At 45.3% G+C, this 20,261-nt stretch overlaps 1 protein-coding gene across 5 annotated transcripts in view; it reads left to right on the forward strand.

The window, feature by feature from the left end:
- C9H15orf41 (chromosome 9 C15orf41 homolog) overlaps positions 1-20,261 on the forward strand; it is a 493,434-nt gene that overhangs the window by 298,242 nt on the left and 174,931 nt on the right. The window contains exon 11 of one of the 5 annotated variants that reach the window (XM_030213802.1): positions 1,986-2,219. The exons of the other annotated variants lie outside the window; for them this stretch is intronic. Coding sequence (XP_030069662.1) covers positions 1,986-2,010 — 25 coding nt within the window. The 3' untranslated portion in view covers positions 2,011-2,219. Of the gene's footprint in view, positions 1-1,985; positions 2,220-20,261 lie in introns of those variants that run through there. 5 annotated transcript variants of the gene reach the window in all.

The following is a 20,261-nucleotide window of genomic DNA, read 5'->3' on the forward strand; positions in this document are numbered from 1 at the left end:
GTCCTATCTTCAGGCCGTCTAGTTTATTTAAGAGCCTCCTGTGGGGAACCGTGTCAAAAGCCTTGCTGAAATCTAAGTAGATGACGTCCATAGCACGTCCTTGATTTAATTCTCCTGTCACCCAGTCAAAGAATTCAATGAGATTCGTTTGGCACGATTTCCCTTTGGTGAAACCATGTTGTCTCGGATCTTGCAACTTATTGGCTTCCAGGAAATTCACTATCCTTTCCTTCAGCATGGCTTCCATTACTTTTCCAATAACCGAAGTGAGGCTTACCGGCCTGTAGTTTCCAGCTTCTTCCCTATCCCCACTTTTGTGAAGAGGGACCACCTCCGCCGTTCTCCAATCCCTCGGAACCTCTCCCGTCTCCAAGGATTTATTAAACAAGTCTTTAAGAGGACCCGCCAGAACCTCTCTGAGCTCTCTCAGTATTCTGGGGTGGATCCCGTCCGGCCCCATGGCTTTGTCCACCTTTAGCTTTCCAAGTTGTTGATACACACTCTCTTCCGTGAACGGCGCTCTATCCACCTCATTCTCAGGTGTACTTTTGCCAGTCCCTCTCGGTCCTTCCCCAGGGTTTTCTTCAGTGAAAACAGAACAAAAGTATCTATTTAGCAAATTGGCTTTTTCTTCATCATTTTCTACATAGTGTTTTGTTGTATCTTTTAGTCTTATTCTTGACAGAGGGGCATAATTGAAAGGGACGCCCAAGTTTTGCTGAGGATGTCCTCGCAAAATGTCCTGGTGGAGGTGCGGGGAAACCCGTATTATCGAAACAAGATGGACGATAATACGGTCGGGGAAATTTAGGTCGTCCTTAGAGATGGTCGTCCCTAGACTTGGTCGTTTCTGATTTTCGGCAATAATGGAAACCAAGGACGCCCATCTCAGAAACAACCAAATGCAAGCCCTTTGGTTATGGGAGGAGCCAGCATTTGTAGTGCACTGGTCCCCCTGACATGCCAGGGCACCCGTAGGGGGCACTGCAGTGGACTTCAGAAATTGCTCCCAGGTACATAGCTCCCTTAGCTTGTGTCCTGAGTCCCCCAAAACCCACTCCCCACAACTGTACACCACTACCATAGCCCTTACGGGTGAAGGAGGGCACCTAGATGTGGGTAAAGTGGGTTTCTGGTGGATTTTGGAGGGCTCACATTTACCACCACAAGTGTAACAGGTAGGGGGGTGGATGAGCCTGAGTTCGCCTGCCTGAAGTGCACTGCATCCACTAAAACTGCTCCAGGAAACTACATACTGCTGTGATGGACTCGAGTATGACATTTGAGGCTGGCAAAGAGGCTGGCACAAAATATTTTTAAAGATGTTTTTTGAGGGTGGAAGGGGGTTAGTGACCACTGGGGGGAGTAATGGGAGGTCATCCCTGATTTTCTCCGGTGGTCATTTCGAGCACCTTTTTGTGCCTTGGTCATAAGAAAAACAGGACCAGATAAAGTCATCCAAGTGCTTGTCAGGGACGCCCTTTTTTTTCCTTTATGGGTCGAGGGCACCCATATGTTAGGCACGCCAAGTCCTGCCTTTGCTACACCTCCGACACGCCCCCTTGAACTTTGGTCGTCCCTGCGATGGAAAGCAGTTGGGAACGCCCAAAACCGGCTTTCGATTATACTGATTTGGGTGACCCTGTGAGAAGGATGCCCATCTTCGGATTTGTGTCAAAAGATGGGTGTCCTTCTCTTTCGAAAATGAGCCTGTTGGTGTCTCTATTGAAAAGCAGAGAAGAGAGGGTGTGAGTGACCACAATCTCGTTCTCTGCTTGTTGGTTAGCGTGGGAATGTCTTGGGTTTTCTCCTTGTGTCTCCATTGAAAAGTCAGTTTGTAAATTGGGAACTTTATATTGTTCATCTGTGATATCCAGATGATATCTGCAAAGCTTGCTGAGGGCAGACAACAGCCATTATTAGTCAGTGACTGTAAGAAGGAAGTAACATACTTTACTTTTGTTGTTCATTTTTCCACATGGTAGGACAAAAGCAGTTCTGAGGCATTAAACATCTCAGCAGTGAACTAGAAGCCATAAGGCAGCTCCAGACAATCTATTGGAAGAGCTTGTTAGAATTTATTCTGCATTGATCCATTTCTCTTGGTGCTAGAGGCTCCACCACAGTCTCGGAGGTTTCCAAATGCATCATTAGCTAGTGAAATGGGCTATGTTTAACTAGTTAGTCAATTCTGCTATGTTCTTAGAATGATGATGTTAGTAGTGGGCTCAAGTATTCCAAGATGAGAAATTCATTTTAACCAATAAAACATTTCATAAACCCATCAGAAGAAAAATGTATTCTCCGAGGACAAGCAGGCTGCTTGTTCTCACTGATGGGTGACGTCCACGGCAGCCCCTCCAATCGGAATCTTCACTAGCAAAGTCCTTTGCTAGCCCTCGCGCGCCCGCGCGCACCGCGCATGCGCGGCCGTCTTCCCGCCCGAAACCGGCTCGAGCCGGCCAGTCTTCTTTTGTCCGCACTCGGTACGGTCGTATTTTTCGCCGTGTCGAGCCCCGGAGAGTCGACCTCGCGCGTCCATATTGTTGAACGTGTTTTTTCTTCGGAAAAGCTTTTCTTCTACTCGGGAAGTGCTCCGGAACCCCTCCACCGGGTTCCGTTTCAATCCTCCCCGTATTTCCAGCTTTTGGCCCCGATAAGTTTTCTTTCGTCGTCGGGGTAGGCCTCTTTTCGGCCTCGGTCGAGATTTTCTCCCTCTAAAGTTTTTGGTGCTCTTTTTCCGTCATTTCGGACTTTGATTTCGCCGGCGTGATTTTTCCGCCCATGACATCGAAGCCTTCCAGCGGCTTCAAGAAGTGCACCCAGTGCGCCCGGGTTATCTCGCTCACTGATCGACACTCGTCGTGTCTTCAGTGTCTGGGGGCCGAGCACCGCCCTCAGAACTGCAGTCTGTGTTCCCTGCTTCAAAGGCGGACTCAGGTAGCGAGACTAGCCCAGTGGAACGTTTTGTTCTCGGGCTCTTCGTCGGCATCGGCACCGGGATCTTCGAGTGCATCGACGTCGTCAGCGTCCAGACCATCTTCCTCGGCCGCCCTTGCATCGAGTGCATCGAGGCATCGGGCCTCTGCATCGGCGCCGAGACATCGGATAGCTGCATCGACGCCGGTGGTACCGGGACCTCGTCTGCTGATGTCGTCGGACGGTGGTGCATCGTCAGGAGTGCAGGTGAGGGCTGTCCATTCCCCTGCTGGTGGCGGTGAGCCTTCGGGTGGGTCTCCTCCCACCCTGAGGGCTCCTGCGGTACAGCCCCCCCCGAGACCGACCTTCTTCGGCCTCGGCCCCGAGGAAGCGACGGATGGATTCTACGTCCTCCTCGTCGGTGCCGGGGAGCTCCGGTGACATGCTTCGGAAGAAGTCGAAGAAGCATCGACACCGGTCTCCTCCCCGTGTCGGCACCGAGAGCTCTCGGTCGCCGAGGGATTCGGCACCCAGCAGGCATCGGCACCGAGAGGACCGCTCACCCTCTGTCCAAGAGGTGTCGATGCGCTCCACTCTGGACAGCCCGGAACAGCCTCCTCGCCCGGAACAGGTCCTGACGTCGACGCCTGCATCGACCTCACAGCCTTTCTCTGCAGCCGCTCTAAACGAGAGCCTCCAGGCCGTTCTCCCAGAGATTCTGGGAGAGCTGTTGCGCCCTACCCCTCCGGTACCGGCGGTGCTTGCGCCTCCGGTACCGTCGAGCGTGGCGCCGGCTGGCCCATCGCCCAGGTTGAGGTCCCCGACGTCGGTACCGCGTGCGGTGCCGGCAGCGGCCACCTCCCAGGAAGGCTCCCCGACTACGTCGGCGGAGGGAGCTTCGCCGATGCGGGCGAGGGAGTCTACCTCTCGACGCCCCCATCGTGGACGTGGCTCCACTGAGTCGAGCAGGGCGAGGTTGCAGACACAGGTTCGTGAACTTGTGTCTGACACCGAGGGTGAGGCCTCGTGGGAGGAAGAGGAAGATCCTAGATATTTCTCTGACGAGGAGTCTGAGGGTCTTCCTTCTGATCCCACTCCCTCTCCTGAAAGACAGCTTTCTCCTCCCGAGAGTCTGTCTTTTGCTTCCTTTGTCCGGGAGATGTCTACGGCCATCCCCTTCCCGGTGGTTGTGGAGGACGAGCCCAGGGCTGAAATGTTTGAGCTCCTGGACTATCCTTCTCCACCTAAGGAAGCGTCCACCGTTCCCTTGCACCATGTCCTAAAAAAGACATTGCTTGCGAACTGGACGAAACCCTTAACTAATCCCCACATTCCCAAGAAGATCGAGTCCCAGTACCGGATCCATGGGGACCCAGAGCTGATGCGCACTCAGTTGCCTCACGACTCTGGAGTTGTGGATTTGGCCCTAAAGAAGGCTAAGAGTTCTAGGGAACATGCTTCGGCGCCCCCGGGCAAGGACGCTAGAACCTTAGACTCCTTTGGGAGGAAGGCCTACCATTCCTCTATGCTCGTGTCCAAGATCCAGTCTTACCAGCTCTACACGAGCATACACATGCGGAACAATGTGCGGCAGTTGGCGGGCTTGGTTGATGCTCTTCCCCCTGAGCAAGCCAAGCCTTTTCAGGAGGTGGTCAGGCAGCTGAAGGCGTGCAGAAAATTCCTGGCCAGAGGAGTTTATGACACTTTTGATGTTGCGTCCAGGGCCGCTGCTCAAGGTGTGGTGATGCGCAGGCTCTCATGGCTGCGTGCCGCCGACCTGGAGAATAGAATCCAGCAGCGGATTGCGGACTCGCCTTGCCGTGCGGACAACATTTTTGGCGAAAAAGTCGAACAGGTGGTAGAGTCTCTCCACCAGCGGGACACCGCATTCGACAAATTCGCCCGCCGGCAGCCTTCAGCTTCTACCTCTACAGGTAGACGATTTTTCGGGGGAAGGAAGACTGTTCCCTACTCTTCTGGCAAGCGTAGGTACAATCCTCCTTCCCGACAGCCTGCGGCCCAGGCTAAGCCCCAGCGCGCTCGCTCTCGTCAGCAGCGTGCGACTCAGCAAGGCCCCGCGGCTCCCCAGCAAAAGCAAGGGGCGAGCTTTTGACTGGCTCCAGCAGAGCATAGCCGACATCCAAGTGTCCGTGCCGGGCGACCTGCCAGTCGGAGGGAGGTTGAAAGCTTTTCACCAAAGGTGGCCTCTCATAACCTCCGATCAGTGGGTTCTGCAAATAGTCCGGCAGGGGTACACCCTCAATTTGACCTCAAAACCTCCAAATTGTCCACCGGGAGCTCAGTCTTACAGCTTCCAACACAAGAGGGTACTTGCAGAGGAACTCTCCGCCCTTCTCAGCGCCAATGCGGTCGAGCCCGTGCCATCCGGGCAAGAAGGGCTGGGATTCTATTCCAGGTACTTCCTTGTGGAAAAGAAAACAGGGGGGATGCGTCCCATCCTAGACCTAAGGGCCCTGAACAAATATCTCGTAAAAGAAAAGTTCAGGATGCTTTCCCTGGGCACCCTTCTCCCCATGATTCAGCAAAACGATTGGCTATGCTCTCTGGACTTGAAGGATGCCTACACACATATCCCGATACTGCCAGCTCACAGACAGTATCTGCGATTTCAGTTGGGCACACGCCACTTCCAGTACTGTGTGCTACCCTTTGGGCTCGCCTCTGCGCCCAGGGTGTTCACAAAGTGCCTAGCTGTGGTAGCAGCGGCACTTCGCAGGCTGGGAGTACACGTGTTCCCATATCTCGACGATTGGCTGGTAAAGAGCACGTCCGAGGCAGGAGCCCTGCAGTCCATGCAGATGACTATTCGCCTTCTGGAGCTACTGGGGTTTGTGATAAATTACCCAAAGTCCCATCTTCTTCCAGTGCAGAACCTCGAATTCATAGGAGCTCTGCTGGATTCTCGGACGGCTCGCGCCTATCTCCCAGAGACGAGAGCCAACAACTTGTTGTCCCTCGTCTCCCGGGTGCGAGCGTCCCAGCAGATCACAGCTCGGCAGATGTTGAGATTGCTGGGCCACATGGCCTCCACAGTTCATGTGACTCCCATGGCCCGCCTTCACATGAGATCTGCTCAATGGACCCTAGCCTCCCAGTGGTATCAGGCCGCTGGGGGTCTAGAGGACGTGATCCACCTGTCCACGAGTTTTCTCGAATCCCTGTATTGGTGGACGATTTGGACCAATTTGACTCTGGGACGTCCCTTCCAAATTCCTCAGCCACAAAAAGTGCTGACCACGGATGCGTCTCTCCTGGGATGGGGAGCTCATGTCGATGGGCTCCACACTCAAGGAAGCTGGTCCCTCCAGGAACGCGATCTACAGATCAATCTTCTGGAGTTACGAGCGATCTGGAACGCTCTGAAGGCTTTCAGAGATCGGCTGTCCCACCAAATTATTCAAATTCAGACAGACAACCAGGTTGCCATGTATTATGTAAACAAGCAGGGGGGCACCGGATCTCGCCCCCTGTGTCAGGAAGCCGTCAGCATGTGGACCTGGGCTCGCCGGAACGGCATGGTGCTCCAAGCCACATATCTGGCAGGCGTAAACAACAGTCTGGCCGACAGGTTGAGCAGGATTATGCAACCTCACGAGTGGTCGCTCAACTCCCGAGTGGTGCGCCAGATCTTCCAAGCGTGGGGCACCCCCTTGGTGGATCTCTTCGCATCTCGAGCAAACCACAAAGTCCCTCAGTTCTGTTCCAGGCTTCAGGCCACCGGCAGACTGGCATCGGATGCCTTCCTCCTCGATTGGGGGGAGGGCCTGCTGTATGCTTATCCTCCCATTCCTCTGGTGGGGAAGACTTTGTTGAAACTCAAGCAAGACCGAGGCACCATGATCCTGATTGCTCCTTTTTGGCCGCGTCAGATCTGGTTCCCTCTTCTTCTGGAGTTATCCTCCGAAGAACCGTGGAGATTGGAGTGTTTTCCGATCCTCATCACGCAGGACGAAGGGGCTCTTCTGCATCCCAACCTCCGGTCCCTGGCTCTCACGGCCTGGATGTTGAGGGCGTAGACTTTGCCTCTTTGGGTTTGCCAGAGGGTGTCTCCCGCATCTTGCTTGCTTCCAGGAAAGACTCCACTAAGAGAAGTTACTTCTTTCATTGGAGGAGGTTTGCCGTCTGGTGTGACAGCAAGGCCCTAGATCCTCGCTCTTGTCCTACACAGACCCTGCTTGAATACCTTCTGCACTTGTCTGAGTCTGGTCTCAAGACCAACTCTGTAAGAGTTCACCTTAGTGCAATCAGTGCATACCATTACCATGTGGAAGGTAAGCCGATCTCAGGACAGCCTTTAGTTGTTCGCTTTATGAGAGGTTTGCTTTTGTCAAAGCCCCCTGTCAAGCCTCCCACAGTGTCATGGGATCTCAATGTCGTTCTCACCCAGCTGATGAAACCTCCTTTTGAGCCACTGAATTCCTGCCATCTGAAGTACTTGACCTGGAAGGTCATTTTCTTGGTGGCAGTTACTTCAGCTCGTAGAGTCAGTGAGCTTCAGGCCCTGGTAGCCCAGGCCCCTTACACCAAATTTCATCATAACAGAGTAGTCCTCCGCACTCACCCTAAGTTCTTGCCAAAGGTTGTGTCGGAGTTCCATCTGAACCAGTCAATTGTCTTGCCAACATTCTTTCCCCGTCCTCATTCCTGCCCTGCTGAACGTCAGCTGCACACATTGGACTGCAAGAGAGCATTGGCCTTCTACTTGGAGCGGACACAGCCCCACAGACAGTCCGCCCAATTGTTTGTTTTTTTTTGACCCCAATAGGAGGGGAGTGGCTGTAGGGAAACGCACCATATCCAATTGGCTAGCAGATTGCATTTCCTTCACTTACGCCCAGGCGGGGCTGGCTCTTGAGGGTCATGTCACGGCTCATAATGTTAGAGTCATGGCTGCGTCGGTAGCCCACTTGAAGTCAGCCTCCATTGAAGAAATTTGCAAAGCTGCGACGTGGGCTTCTGTCCACACATTCACATCCCATTACTGCCTGCAGCAGGATACCCGACGCGACAGTCGGTTCGGGCAGTCAGTTCTTCAGAACCTGTTTGGGCTTTAGGATCCAACTCCACCCCCCGAGGGCCCTGTTTGTTCTGTTCCAGGCTGCACTCTCAGTTAGTTGGTAAATTTTTTAGGTCAATCTCAGTTATGTCCTCGCCATTGCGAGGCCCAATTGACCTTGGTTGTTGTTTTGAGTGAGCCTGGGGGCTAGGGATACCCCATCAGTGAGAACAAGCAGCCTGCTTGTCCTCGGAGAAAGCGAATGCTACATACCTGTAGAAGGTATTCTCTGAGGACAGCAGGCTGATTGTTCTCACAAACCCGCCCGCCTCCCCTTTGGAGTTGTGTCTTCCCTTCAGAGTTTTGTCTTGCTACATACTGGACTGGCCGGCTCGAGCCGGTTTCGGGCGGGAAGACGGCCGCGCGGTGCGCGCGGGCGCGCGAGGGCTAGCAAAGGACTTTGCTAGTGAAGATTCCGATTGGAGGGGCTGCCGTGGACGTCACCCATCAGTGAGAACAATCAGCCTGCTGTCCTCGGAGAATACCTTCTACAGGTATGTAGCATTCGCTTTTTTGTAATTAGTTTAAGCACTGTGTTGCCACAGCGAGAACGGTTGAAAGAGACAGACTCCTGCCCTAAATGTTAACAAAGTAATGCTACGCTGATGAGTCACATGTTTTGGCAGTGCCAGATAGTGCAAAACCTTTGCCATCAACTTATACATATGTTGTAAGCGCAATGATCCGCTTTGTTCTGGAACTCTTATTTCATTTCTTCTCCCATACCAAGAGACATGAAATGATTTGTGAGGCATGTGGTGTTGATGGCAAAGACTGTTTAACCATGGCACTGTGAGGTTTACAAATGATTTCATTGTTAACAATGGAGAGAGTTGACACTGAAGGTCTCACAACAGTGAAAGGAATAATATTTCAATGCATATGGGACCTATTTTGGGCCACACTTACTCCAACAGTCCATAGTAGGATATTTGAATTTTCTTTAGTACACTGCGGATTTACTTAGGTTCCTACCTGATAAATGGAGCTTTTGGAGGTGGGAGGAAGAAAGGAGAGAAGGGGGGGGGGGGGGTAGAAAATACAAGTAATTTACACACGTTGGAGGAAAGATGGTGTTGTTTAATGTGAAAAATTGTGTGCTGATATAATGTAGCATGTCTTTTATTGGATATATTGCTACATAACTTGTATATCAAGTCGTGCTGTTTATTTGTTTTTGCCTAATAGCCATCACTTAAACATAATTAGTATAAACTTTTGCAGAGAACTCAGTCCAGCAAACAGCTCTGTCTTTCCTCTGCATATGACTCAACATGCAACATTGTTGTTCGTATGCAGAGGAATTTTCTTCCTCCTCTAAAAAGGGTGGCCTGTGAGGGATGCAGAAGGATATGGGCCCATGTGAAAAGACTTGTTGCAAAGCCTCATTTGCATAAGTTAGTAGGAGCTGGTGTGGGGCCATGTGCAAAAAAAAACAGTCGCTTGTTGGTAGGGCTGGACCACCTTAGTTTGTGGTACTATGAGAATCTCAAGTCCTGTTGTTCATTTAACACTTGAAATAGGAATAGACAGTGTGGGGTTCAGAGCACAGAACTATTTCCATGGAGATATTGGACGCATTTCCCCACCAATTCCTCAATGTATGGCCCTGAGAAAGTCATACAGCTGCCGTACCACTATGTGCCGTTAATTTAGGTAAAGGGTCAGCATGCTTCATTGACTATTGTGTCAAACAATGTACACTCAAGATGCTATACAGCAGGTGTGTCTGAGTATTTTCAATGGTGGGTCACATAATCAGAAATCTGTGCAGGCTGCATATTTTAGTGGGTCACATGATAAGAAATCCATATGTGTGTAGGCCAAATGAATACCTGTTATAGCATGATTTATACTCATCAAAATCTGATTGTCTTTTGAAATGGTGATTTCATATCCACTGAATAGCTCTGCAATTGTGTTAACTATTTAAGTAAACATTTTGATGAAATTCTCAAGTAGGGCCACGTGTTGGATGCCGTTATGCTACAGAGAATTTCATAAAACTCCTCTTATATAGTTTCCATCCTTATATGTCATTTGCTTGGTTTTCTGGATGAGCATCTTTCTTCCCATTTTTCATCCTCATGTCTCTTACCTTTTTAATTTTCTCTTTCAGTATCATTCCTTTCTTGTTCTTTTTCAGTTCTATTTCTTCCTTCAACAAATTTTAGTAATTTCTTTTCCAACATTTTCTATTCTTGTCTCCTGCTTAGTTTTAATTTTTCTCTTCCTTTTTGACTCATATTACTATTTTTCCTACCTGTATTCCTACGACCATTTATCTTCCTCCTGCACACTCTTGTCCATTTCTCCTGCGTTATCTCCATGGATTCGTTTCCCACTTATCCAGCATCCACTCTTTTCTGATGCTTCCTTCTACCTTATCCTACAGTGCTGAGAAAAGGTTTGTCAACTGCCGAGAATTATCTGTATTTAACACAATTTATATTCAAAGCATGAATATATTTTTTTAAAAGTATATATTTTGATTAGGCAATAAAAAGATTAGACAAAAATATTCTAATGTGAAAGAACATGTGAACCCTTCAGTAACTGTGCCCCCCCCCCTTTGAGCAACTTAAACTAACTGGTTCCAGTAACTACTTCTCACGCTTCCAACTGTCAGTTCTGTGAGATTTGAAGGATTTCTTCCATGAACAGGGTTTAGGTCTGGACAAACATGAAATCTCCTCTCTTCTGCCTTTCTGTAGTAAATTTCATTGGATGTTTAGGATCCTCATTTTACTGCATGACCCACTTTAGGTTCAGCTTCAGTGTAAGGACAGAGAGCCTGACATTATCCTCTGAAATTTTCTGATACAAAGCAGAATTAATAGTTTCATCATTGATGGTAAGCCGTCTAGGTTGTGTTTAAATTTAGCCGTTCAGATTTACTCTGCTGAATGGTTTACTACTTAGCCAGTTATGTAAGCATCTGATTCTAATTAGCTAGTTGATTGTGCTATGAAAACTAGAGGTTCACTTATTTTATCACTGATTTTGAATAATCTTATTTTTCCTACCTTTTGCATTATTCTGTCTCAAGAAACACAGAATTGTTTACTTTATATCCATGTTATTGCATGACTGATTTCAATTAAACAATTACATGGTAATTCTCATTGTTCTATTTGGGGGTCATAAGTATTTTCTCAGCATTGTACATAGAGGAAAAAGGCAGCCATGCTGGGGAGAAAGGAATTTGTAAAAGATTGATCCAACCTCCCTGGCTCCTTTATATAAGTTGTTTTCCTCTGATTATTTGACGGATTCTGTATAGGATCATTCAGTATAGGATCAGGTGATGGAGTGGTCTAAGACTTGATGGATGCAATGGAGCAGTTGGCTCTGAGAAATTTGGTGGTGACAGGGAAATGGAAATTTAATGGTTTCATGAAGGGTTAAAGATGTTAATACAACAACTTAGGAGTTGCGAGAGAGCATGGAGGAAATATCGTACTGTAGATTTGTTTCAAAAATGGAAAATTCAGCAATATCATTATGATTTACAAATTAAATTGGTGAAAAATAATTTTTATTTTTCTCTGGTGAACAATACTGATAACAGTTTGCAACAACTTTTTAAAATTATTAATTCTATTACAGGGAGAAATGTTGATCCTTCTACTATGAGCATACCCTCCGTGGATTGTTTAGGCTCATTGTTTCTCTCAAAATGAGTTAAGAGCTAATATTGTGCAAAGAAGTCTAACATCATTAGTGGGGAGGGGGAAGGATTTTTTCTACTCCTGTCCATACGTCAGTATTGAGTTCTTCTCACATGCTATGTTTGACCGCTTTTGGTAAATTAACGAGGATTAAAAAAGCTAATAATTTTTTAGATTCAGTCCTGATAGCATGGATGCTGATGAATAGACATGGATTGATCCACTTCTTTTCCTTATGATTAATAACAGTTTATTTTCTGGGGTATTACCAGGAGTTTGGAAACATGCAATTCTTTGCCCAATTTTGAAATCATTGCAGGGTGATACTGCAGCTGAGAAGAATTTTAGGTCCATTTCCAACTTATCTTTGCCTCCTAAGATAGTAGAGCAAGCAGTTCTTCAGCAATTTATTGATTTCACAGAGGCAGCTAATGTGCTACATCTGCATCAGGCTGGATTTAGGGCCAGTCATAGTAAAGAAATGCTCTTGACTTGTTTTCTTAGTGAAACTTATGAAATTATTGATTCTGGGAGTGTTTCATTAGCAAGTTTGTTAGATTTGGTTTCAGTCTTTGACTTGATCGATCATGATTTCTTGATCTATCGGTTAGATTCTGTTGATGTTAAGGACATTGCCTTGATATGGTTTAGGTCTTTTCTTAGAGGACATTTCAGGTGGTTGCTTGCACTACTATCTCCTCGAGTTCATTTTAAGTGTTGTGTACCTCAGGATTCAACGTTCTCACCTGTTCTTTTTAATTTATTTCTTAGTCCTCTTGTGCTGATTCAAGCCTCAAGTCTTAATGTGGATCACTACACTAACAATATACTTATTGTGGATAGGGTTGATCCTTTGCATCCAGATTTGACACACTTTCAACAATGTTTAACCAAGATGGCTGCTTGGTTGGAGGATCATCAGCTGCTTTTAAGTGTTGAAAAGACTACACGTTTGCAGTCTATGACATTGAAACTGCAGTTTGGTAAAGTAATATCTACAATGTTTTTAAATACATCATTAGTAGGGGTTTTATTGATTGTCAGCTTACCTTCGATGAGCAGGTTTCTTCTGTTAAGAAAGGATTTTTTGTTCTTCGACAGCTGAGATCTATAAAGCACTGTTTTGATGAACATATGTTGCATACTTCGCTCATTGCTGATTTCAAGTTTTAATTTTGGGAATCCTATTTACACAGGCGTGTGTCAATTTAATTTAAAATGGTTGCAGTTGCTGCAGAATACTGCAATGAGATTGTTGGGAAATTTGAAAAGAATTGATCATGTTACGCCATTGTTTATCACTGGCTACCCATTTTGAAGTGAATTAAATTTAAATTGCTAAAATTGGCCCATGTGGCTTTCTACCAGCAGCAACCATTGTATTTAAGTTCTTTATTAACTCCATACATTTCATATAGAAGTCTGTGCATGAACACATTGGTGGTATCATCTAAGGCACAAGCATCACATGAGTGGACTCGTAAAAGAGCATTCCTTGAGCGGGCACCATTTTATTGGAATGAGTTGCAAAAATGGTCCGAGGAGAGGTGGATGTCAAGAAACTTAGGGCCCTGTTTACTTATATTCCTATGGGTGTCTTTAGTGTTTAGCACATACTAAAAACACTAGTGTGCACTTAGCATTACTTAGGAAACAGGGCTCTTAAGGATTTATAGGTTACTGAGTGTTGGCATGGGTTTTGTCTTTTGCTTGGGAGTAGGATTTCCTATCGAACTATATATTTTGTTTGTTTTTATTCATGTTTTTATTGATTGATCATTACATAGATATGGATGGGCTGGAATGTAAATTTTAAGGGGCTTTGACGTTAGCTTCATAACTTTTAGTACAAGAACAGTGCTGGGAAGACTTCTACGGTCTGTGCCCTGAGAATGGCAAGAGCAAATCAAACTTGGGTATACATATAAAGAATCACATGCTATGTAAAATGAGTTTATCTTGTTGGGCAGACTGGATGGACCGTACAGGTCTTTATCTGTCGTCATTTACTATGATTGTGTAAACCACTTTGTACTACATAAGTTAAGCAGTATATAAAGTTTATTAAACATAAGCTATACTTCTACTGCCCTTCCAGGGTACTTAAGGGATGAAAAGTCTTTGAGTCAATTTAAATGTTTACTTAAGGCTTATTTTCTTTTACTATGGCCTATTGTGGGAATTGATATTGGGTTTGGGGAATGTTGCAATAAGATTGTGTGCTTTCCTATCCAATCTGTAGTTCTTCTTTTTATGTGTGATTTTATTATAATTGTAAACCGCTTTGATATACGTATTATGTAAGGCGGTATAGTAAATTAATAAACTGTAAACTTCTTCTGGCTGCCTGTCCTGCTGATGTTTTGCAGCCCATCTGCAGATTCCTCCTTAGACATTTGCTCCTGCTATCCTGCCTGTCTTTCAGCCACTTGCCAGGTGGTGCACATTATATTATATCTCCACAGGTTTGTATCTTCCCTTCTCTTAGTATTACACTTTCTCTTCCTGGTGCTACCTCTCTCCAATCTTATTTGACACCTCAAAGCACTACATACCTTAAGACAGCATTGATCATTTTGTTTTTATCACCACACCATCCTTTTTATCTTCTACCCTCATCTCAGCTCCTGAGCTTCAACATTTTCTTCATGTCTTTCAGTTACCTCCATTCTGGGTGCTTCTCATCTTCATCACTGTTGTTATGCCTCCCCTACTCTTCTCCATACTCTCCTGCTCCTTTTCTTCCTCCTCCTGGAGATATAATTTCCAATCCTGGCCCTCAAAATCAGTTCTTACCAATCTTATTCCTATTCCTCTCCTTCCTCGATTTTATCTCACTTTCTCATATGCCCTGTGGAATGTCCACGGTCTCCAACAAGCTCTTTATTTCTAATACTCTGCATCATCATGCTGAAGCTGAGACTTAGCTTTCCCTGAAGACTCTGCTTCAGTTGCTGTCCTCTGTCATGGAGGTTACCTTTTTCTCTATATATCCCTCACCTGGATGGTTGCAACAGGTGTGTCAGGTTGCTAATTTCCCTTTTTGTAGGTTTTAACCCCTTCTTCTACCTTAGACTCGCTCCTTTTCTTCTTTTTAAGTCTACTTCATACATTACCTGTCTAGGTAGCTGTCATTTATTGACACCCTGATAAGTCCCCTCTCCCTTTCTCACTGACTAACTCATGACTTTTTTCCTTTCTTTAGCCATCCTCCCCTTCAGGATATTTAAGTGAAATTTTCTTCCCTGAGGTCAGAGCTAGGTATCGAAATACTAAATGCCCCTGCTTGTGCAGATTTGCAACAGGGGAGCCAATAAGGGCCTTTCACACTAGAAAGTAAAACTAATCGGTTAACAATATAATTAAGAATGCTAAAGGAAATACAATATCATCAAATGTAAGAAGAGAAGAAAAATAAAAGTAGTAGTATGCCATCCAGAAAGCGTGAGGAGGCAACAAGAAGAATATTGTGATCAATTGCTTATGCGTCTTTGAGATACAGTGGGCACAGCCAGTTCCCCTATTTAAAATTAGAGAGAATAAAAGGGATGTTTTTAAGTTTATATATGGCTTATTGTGTTTTAGTGAACAATTGGTTGTTTTTAATTATTAATTATATTAATTTTTGTTCATTTGATTTTATCAATTGTAATTATTTTATTTGCTTATTTGATGACAATGATTGTAAAATGCCTGAACAATCTATATAGCATTGATGTTTATTTGTAGATATAGATATATTTCAGGTATAATATATACAATGTCATCTGTATGCACATATATGTCTAAAGCTTTAACTATGTAGATAACTTTAGATATGTATGTGCATATATATATGTGTATGTGTATATACAATTTTAAGTTCATGTATAAAAATTGCAGATTTTTCTCCTATATTGCAGTTAAACATATGACATTGTACATATTATTTCTGAAATCTTTTATGTGATTCTTTCAAAATCTGTCCAAATAATTTCACGTAGCCCAGACAGAGTGCTTTTAGCTCACATTTATTTACTGCAAGGGTTCAGCTTCCATTTCCCTCCTCCCTCTCATTCAGATCAAACAAGCAGCTCAGTATGTATGCGATAAGAGCTGACAGGGTAGATCGTGTAATGTTTGCCAAAGGCTTGGTCACAGACACACTCCCTTGTCAAAAGATGTCAGTCCCCACAGACCCTACCTTTCAGAAAGCCTTGTAATTTTTAATTGACATTTACAGATGGCATTTCAGTGCACTTCTTATTGTTCAGATGCTCTGCATAGGAATACTCTCCCCACCCCCTCTCTCCCTAACTGTAAGGCATCATTCATATTTTTCTTTCTCCATTTTTCTAATGTACGTCTTATGAAAAGTCTTCCCAAATTTGTGCATCTTTTACTTTCTGTTGTCTACAAATATAATTCAAAATATATTAAAGTAGGAGTTTGTTTTGCTGATAAATACAACTTATTGTACATATTCAATGTGAAACTATATAAATATTTTTATTAATATTTTGAATAAGAAATCAAACAAGCTTGATTGCATAAGTCTTCATGTCTTGTGACTCAATCCTGGTTGAAATTCCTTTCGTAACAGTAATAGCCATGGACAGTTAAGGATAAATGTCTTATAGCTTTGCAAGGCTGGATGATGTGTTTTTTGCCTATTCTTTCTGACAAAATAGCTCAAACTTTCACGTTGGCTGAGTATTGTCTATGGACTGCCATCATAGTTTTGCTACTAATTTGTGTTATATTCAGGATTAGCTTTGTCTAGGCAACTCGAGGACGTTCATGTTCTCTTTCTTCTTGCTGAGCCACTCCACTGTTGCTTTTGCTTTGTGTTTAGGATTGTCCTGCTGAAAAGTGAATCTTTTTAGTCCCAGGTCTATGCAAATTGGAACAGGTTTTCCTGCAGGACCTGCCTGTACATTACATAGTAACATAGTAAATGATGGCAGATAAAGACCTGAACAGTCCATCCAGTCTTCCCAACAAGATAAACTCATTTTACATGGTATATGATACTTTATATAAATATATACCCGAGTTTGATTTGTTCTTGCCATTCTTAGGGCACAGACCGTACAAGTCTGCCCAGCACTGTTCTTTTACTAAAAGTTCTGAAGCTAACATCGAAGCCCCTTAAAATTTATACTCCAGCCCATCCGTATCTATTCAGTTATAATCAGGGCGTAGACCGTAGAAGTCTGCCCAGCACTGGTTTTGTTTTCCAATTACCGGCGTTGCCACCCAATCTCTGCTAAGATTCCATAAATCCATTCCTTCTAAACAGGATTCCTTTGTGTTTATCCCACGCATGTTTGAATTCCATTACCGTTTTCATCTTCACCACCTCCTGCGGCAGGGCATTCCACGTATCTACCACCCTTTCCCTTTATCCCATCTATCTTTCTCTTGATCTTCACAAGCCTTCCTGACCCCGCTGCTACAAAGCATCACTACAACATGTATGTTGGATGTTGTTTGTAAGGCAGTGTGTTGTGTTTGTTTTAAGTCACATATTTTCCTTAGCACCGAGATCAAAAGTCCCATTTGGTCTCAGAAGACCACAAAACACCTGTTTTCCCCGGTCTCAGCAGAGACCTCTGTAGTTCCTTTCAAATAATCATTGGTCTCAAAGTGATTCTTTAGCAGTTTCCTTAAACCATGGCTCCTGGCTTTGGAGGAATGGCCTGATTGAGATAGTTTCTTGGTGGTGCCAAACTGGTTCTACTTTACAGTGATGACCTGACATTTGTTCAAGAAATATACAAAGACACTAAAATATTATAACCATCTACTGAGCAATATCCTTGAATAATTGTCCCAGAGTGCTTTTCGGCAGCTCTGTGTTCAACACATTTAGACCTTTGCTTCAAATTCTCTTCATACACCAGAAACAAGTTGTTTGTTCATCCAGGATTAGTGAGCTACTGTGACTGAACACAGGTCAGCTCTAATATGGGCCTTATTTAATCAATTTTTGGAAATGAAGGTAAATAGACTTTGCTATGACAGAGGGTATGAAGACTTAGGTAATCAAGACCTTTTTTGTTTGTTTTCATTTTTCTTTCATGTTAAAACTCCTTTAATGTATTTTGGATTGTAGTTTTTACAATACAGGAGGTAAAACATACAAAGCTGTGTAAACTTTTACAAGAAGCTGTTTGTACTGACATTTGGAAATCTCCCACCCACATTGTACCAGACTTAGTTGTGGTAATTGTGCATAGATGACCACATGTTGAAAACCAGTGCTGCAGTCTTCTGAAATGACCCATCCAGCAGCTGGACTCACCATCCATAAAGCAATTTACTGATCATCATTAAAACTAATTTGTTTCACATTCATTCTGTAAAATTAGTTAAGATGTCCACTGATAAGCTAATTCTAGACCCATGCAGAAGGACATAAACTACCAGCATTTAGTTGGTTGATATTTCCACCTGGGGATTACAATAAAATTTATTGGGAGTCCTAGAACTAGCCACTCTGAGCCTGCATGTAAGGTGATTATTGTAATATTGTGTATGTAGGCTGCACAAGTTCAATAACAAAAAGGTTACAAACAGTTCTAAATTTGGCAATTAGGGTTATCTTTTCCTTGAGAAGGGATGGACCTGTAGTGCCATATTTTTACAAATTAAATTGGTTGCCAGTTATTGCACGATCACATTTTAAATTGTGTGCGTTAGTCTTTCGGTCTTTGCAGGGGAATGTCCCTTCTTATCTGGTAGGTTTTTTCCCTTTATTAGGTAGGCAGTTATTGAGAGGACAAGTCTCTTTATTGTTTCCATCAACTAAGTTGGTCAAGTATTTTAGACAGCTTTCAGCTTCACTTCCTTACCAAGCTGCTTTGTTATGAATTCTCTTCCTACAACTGTTTGTTCTTTAATTATTTGTTGTTCTGTAAGCAACTTAAAGCTGTATTGTTTAAGAAAACTGTGGGATAATTTATGGTTTAGTATGTTATCTTGATTGATGTATATTCCCAGCTATATGTGCTGGGGTTTTTTTAATTGCTTTGTGATCTGTATGGAACTGTAGAGGATATTGCAGAGTACAAGACTAAGTGTAATGTAATTGTAAGAGATTTTATTCAAACCAGTCTATAACAGCTCTTAACTCTACCTGAGTATTAATTTTGATGCTGACCCCCAACAGCTGTCATCCAGATCAGAAAATTTACTCCCTATGTAACTTCCATCTCTCCTGTCCTCCTTCCTTCCCAAGCCAGCACCGCATCTCCCTTTCTGTCCTCTCCCATCCTCATTTACCTGGATCGCATCTGATCACAGCAGCCCAGTAATACATACAGGCAGCCTTGGGTCCTCCACTTGCAGAAAAGTAAGCTCCAGTTAGCATAGAATTATCTGACACATGTCTACTAATACCAATGAAGAATGGTAGAGTATGCAGCAGATCTTGTGTGGCATTAACCAGTGCTTCAGGGCCCTTAAGGATTTTATTTTTCTGTAAGAACCAGGTAAGGATTCGCTGTAATTGTTTGAACACACATTCTAACAACTTCTGCCCCACCAAGACAAATAACTGTAGGGACTGTTTTTGTAGCAAGATCTTTCGCCATTGATAGTATGGCCTCCACATTATCCTATATAATAATTCTCACCTCCAACGTTCTGTGTGTCTTGCTGGCTGTGTTCGTGACTTCTTCGGAGTTGGTGTGCTAGGCTCCGTAGCACAGGCTGACGTCACGTAGAATGCCAGAGCCAGAGGAGGAGGGGCGAAAGGGGCAGGGCACAGGGGCGGAGGCGGAGTTTGAAAGACAAAGAGAAGCTTTGAGGGGCGGAGTAGCTGAGAGCGTCATGACCACTGGCAGGGAAAGAAAGGTCGGAGTCCTTCTTGGGCGTGAGCGGAGGGGGCAGAGCCACAGAGAGCGTGCTGCTGTGCCAAGCTGGCACATGGATGCACTTGCGCATTCCTGCGCTGGGCGCGGGGGAGGGGGGAATCTCAGGAGTCGGAGAGGCGCTGCAGAGGAGGAAAGCAGGCGATGGCCGTGGCTGCCCCTCCGGGCCCCGTGGGAGGGTGTGTGGGCAGCCGCCATGACTCCTTGGGAGGAAGGGAGGGACCCTGAAACTCGGAGGGAGGGAGGGACCCTGAAACTTGGAGGGAGGGAGGGAGGGGACGACCCTGACAGTCGGAGGGAGGGGACGACCCTGAAAGTCGGAGGGAGGGAGGGAGGGAGGGAGGGGGCCCCTGGAACTAGGAGAGAGGGAGGGGATGACCCTGGAACTCGGAGGGAGGGAAGGAGGGGACGACCCTGAAAGTCGGAGGGAGGGAGGAACCCTGAAAGTCGGAGGGAGGGAGGGGACGACCCTGGATCTGGGAGGGAGGGGGGTCCCTGGCACACACTCTCATTCTCACACACACACTCTGTCTCTCACAGACACACTCGCACCCAGTCTCACTCTCTCTCTGTCACACACACACACGTGCACATTCACTCTCTCTCTCACACAGTCACTCTCACACACACACTCTCAAACATACATACTCCGAGGAAAACCTTGCTAGCGCCCGTTTCATTTGTGTCAGAAACGGGCCTTTTTTTACTAGTTGTTAATATTATGCTTTAAGGTTAAAA

Source organism: Microcaecilia unicolor, chromosome 9 (assembly GCF_901765095.1).
Source record: "Microcaecilia unicolor chromosome 9, aMicUni1.1, whole genome shotgun sequence".
NCBI lineage: Eukaryota > Metazoa > Chordata > Amphibia > Gymnophiona > Siphonopidae > Microcaecilia > Microcaecilia unicolor.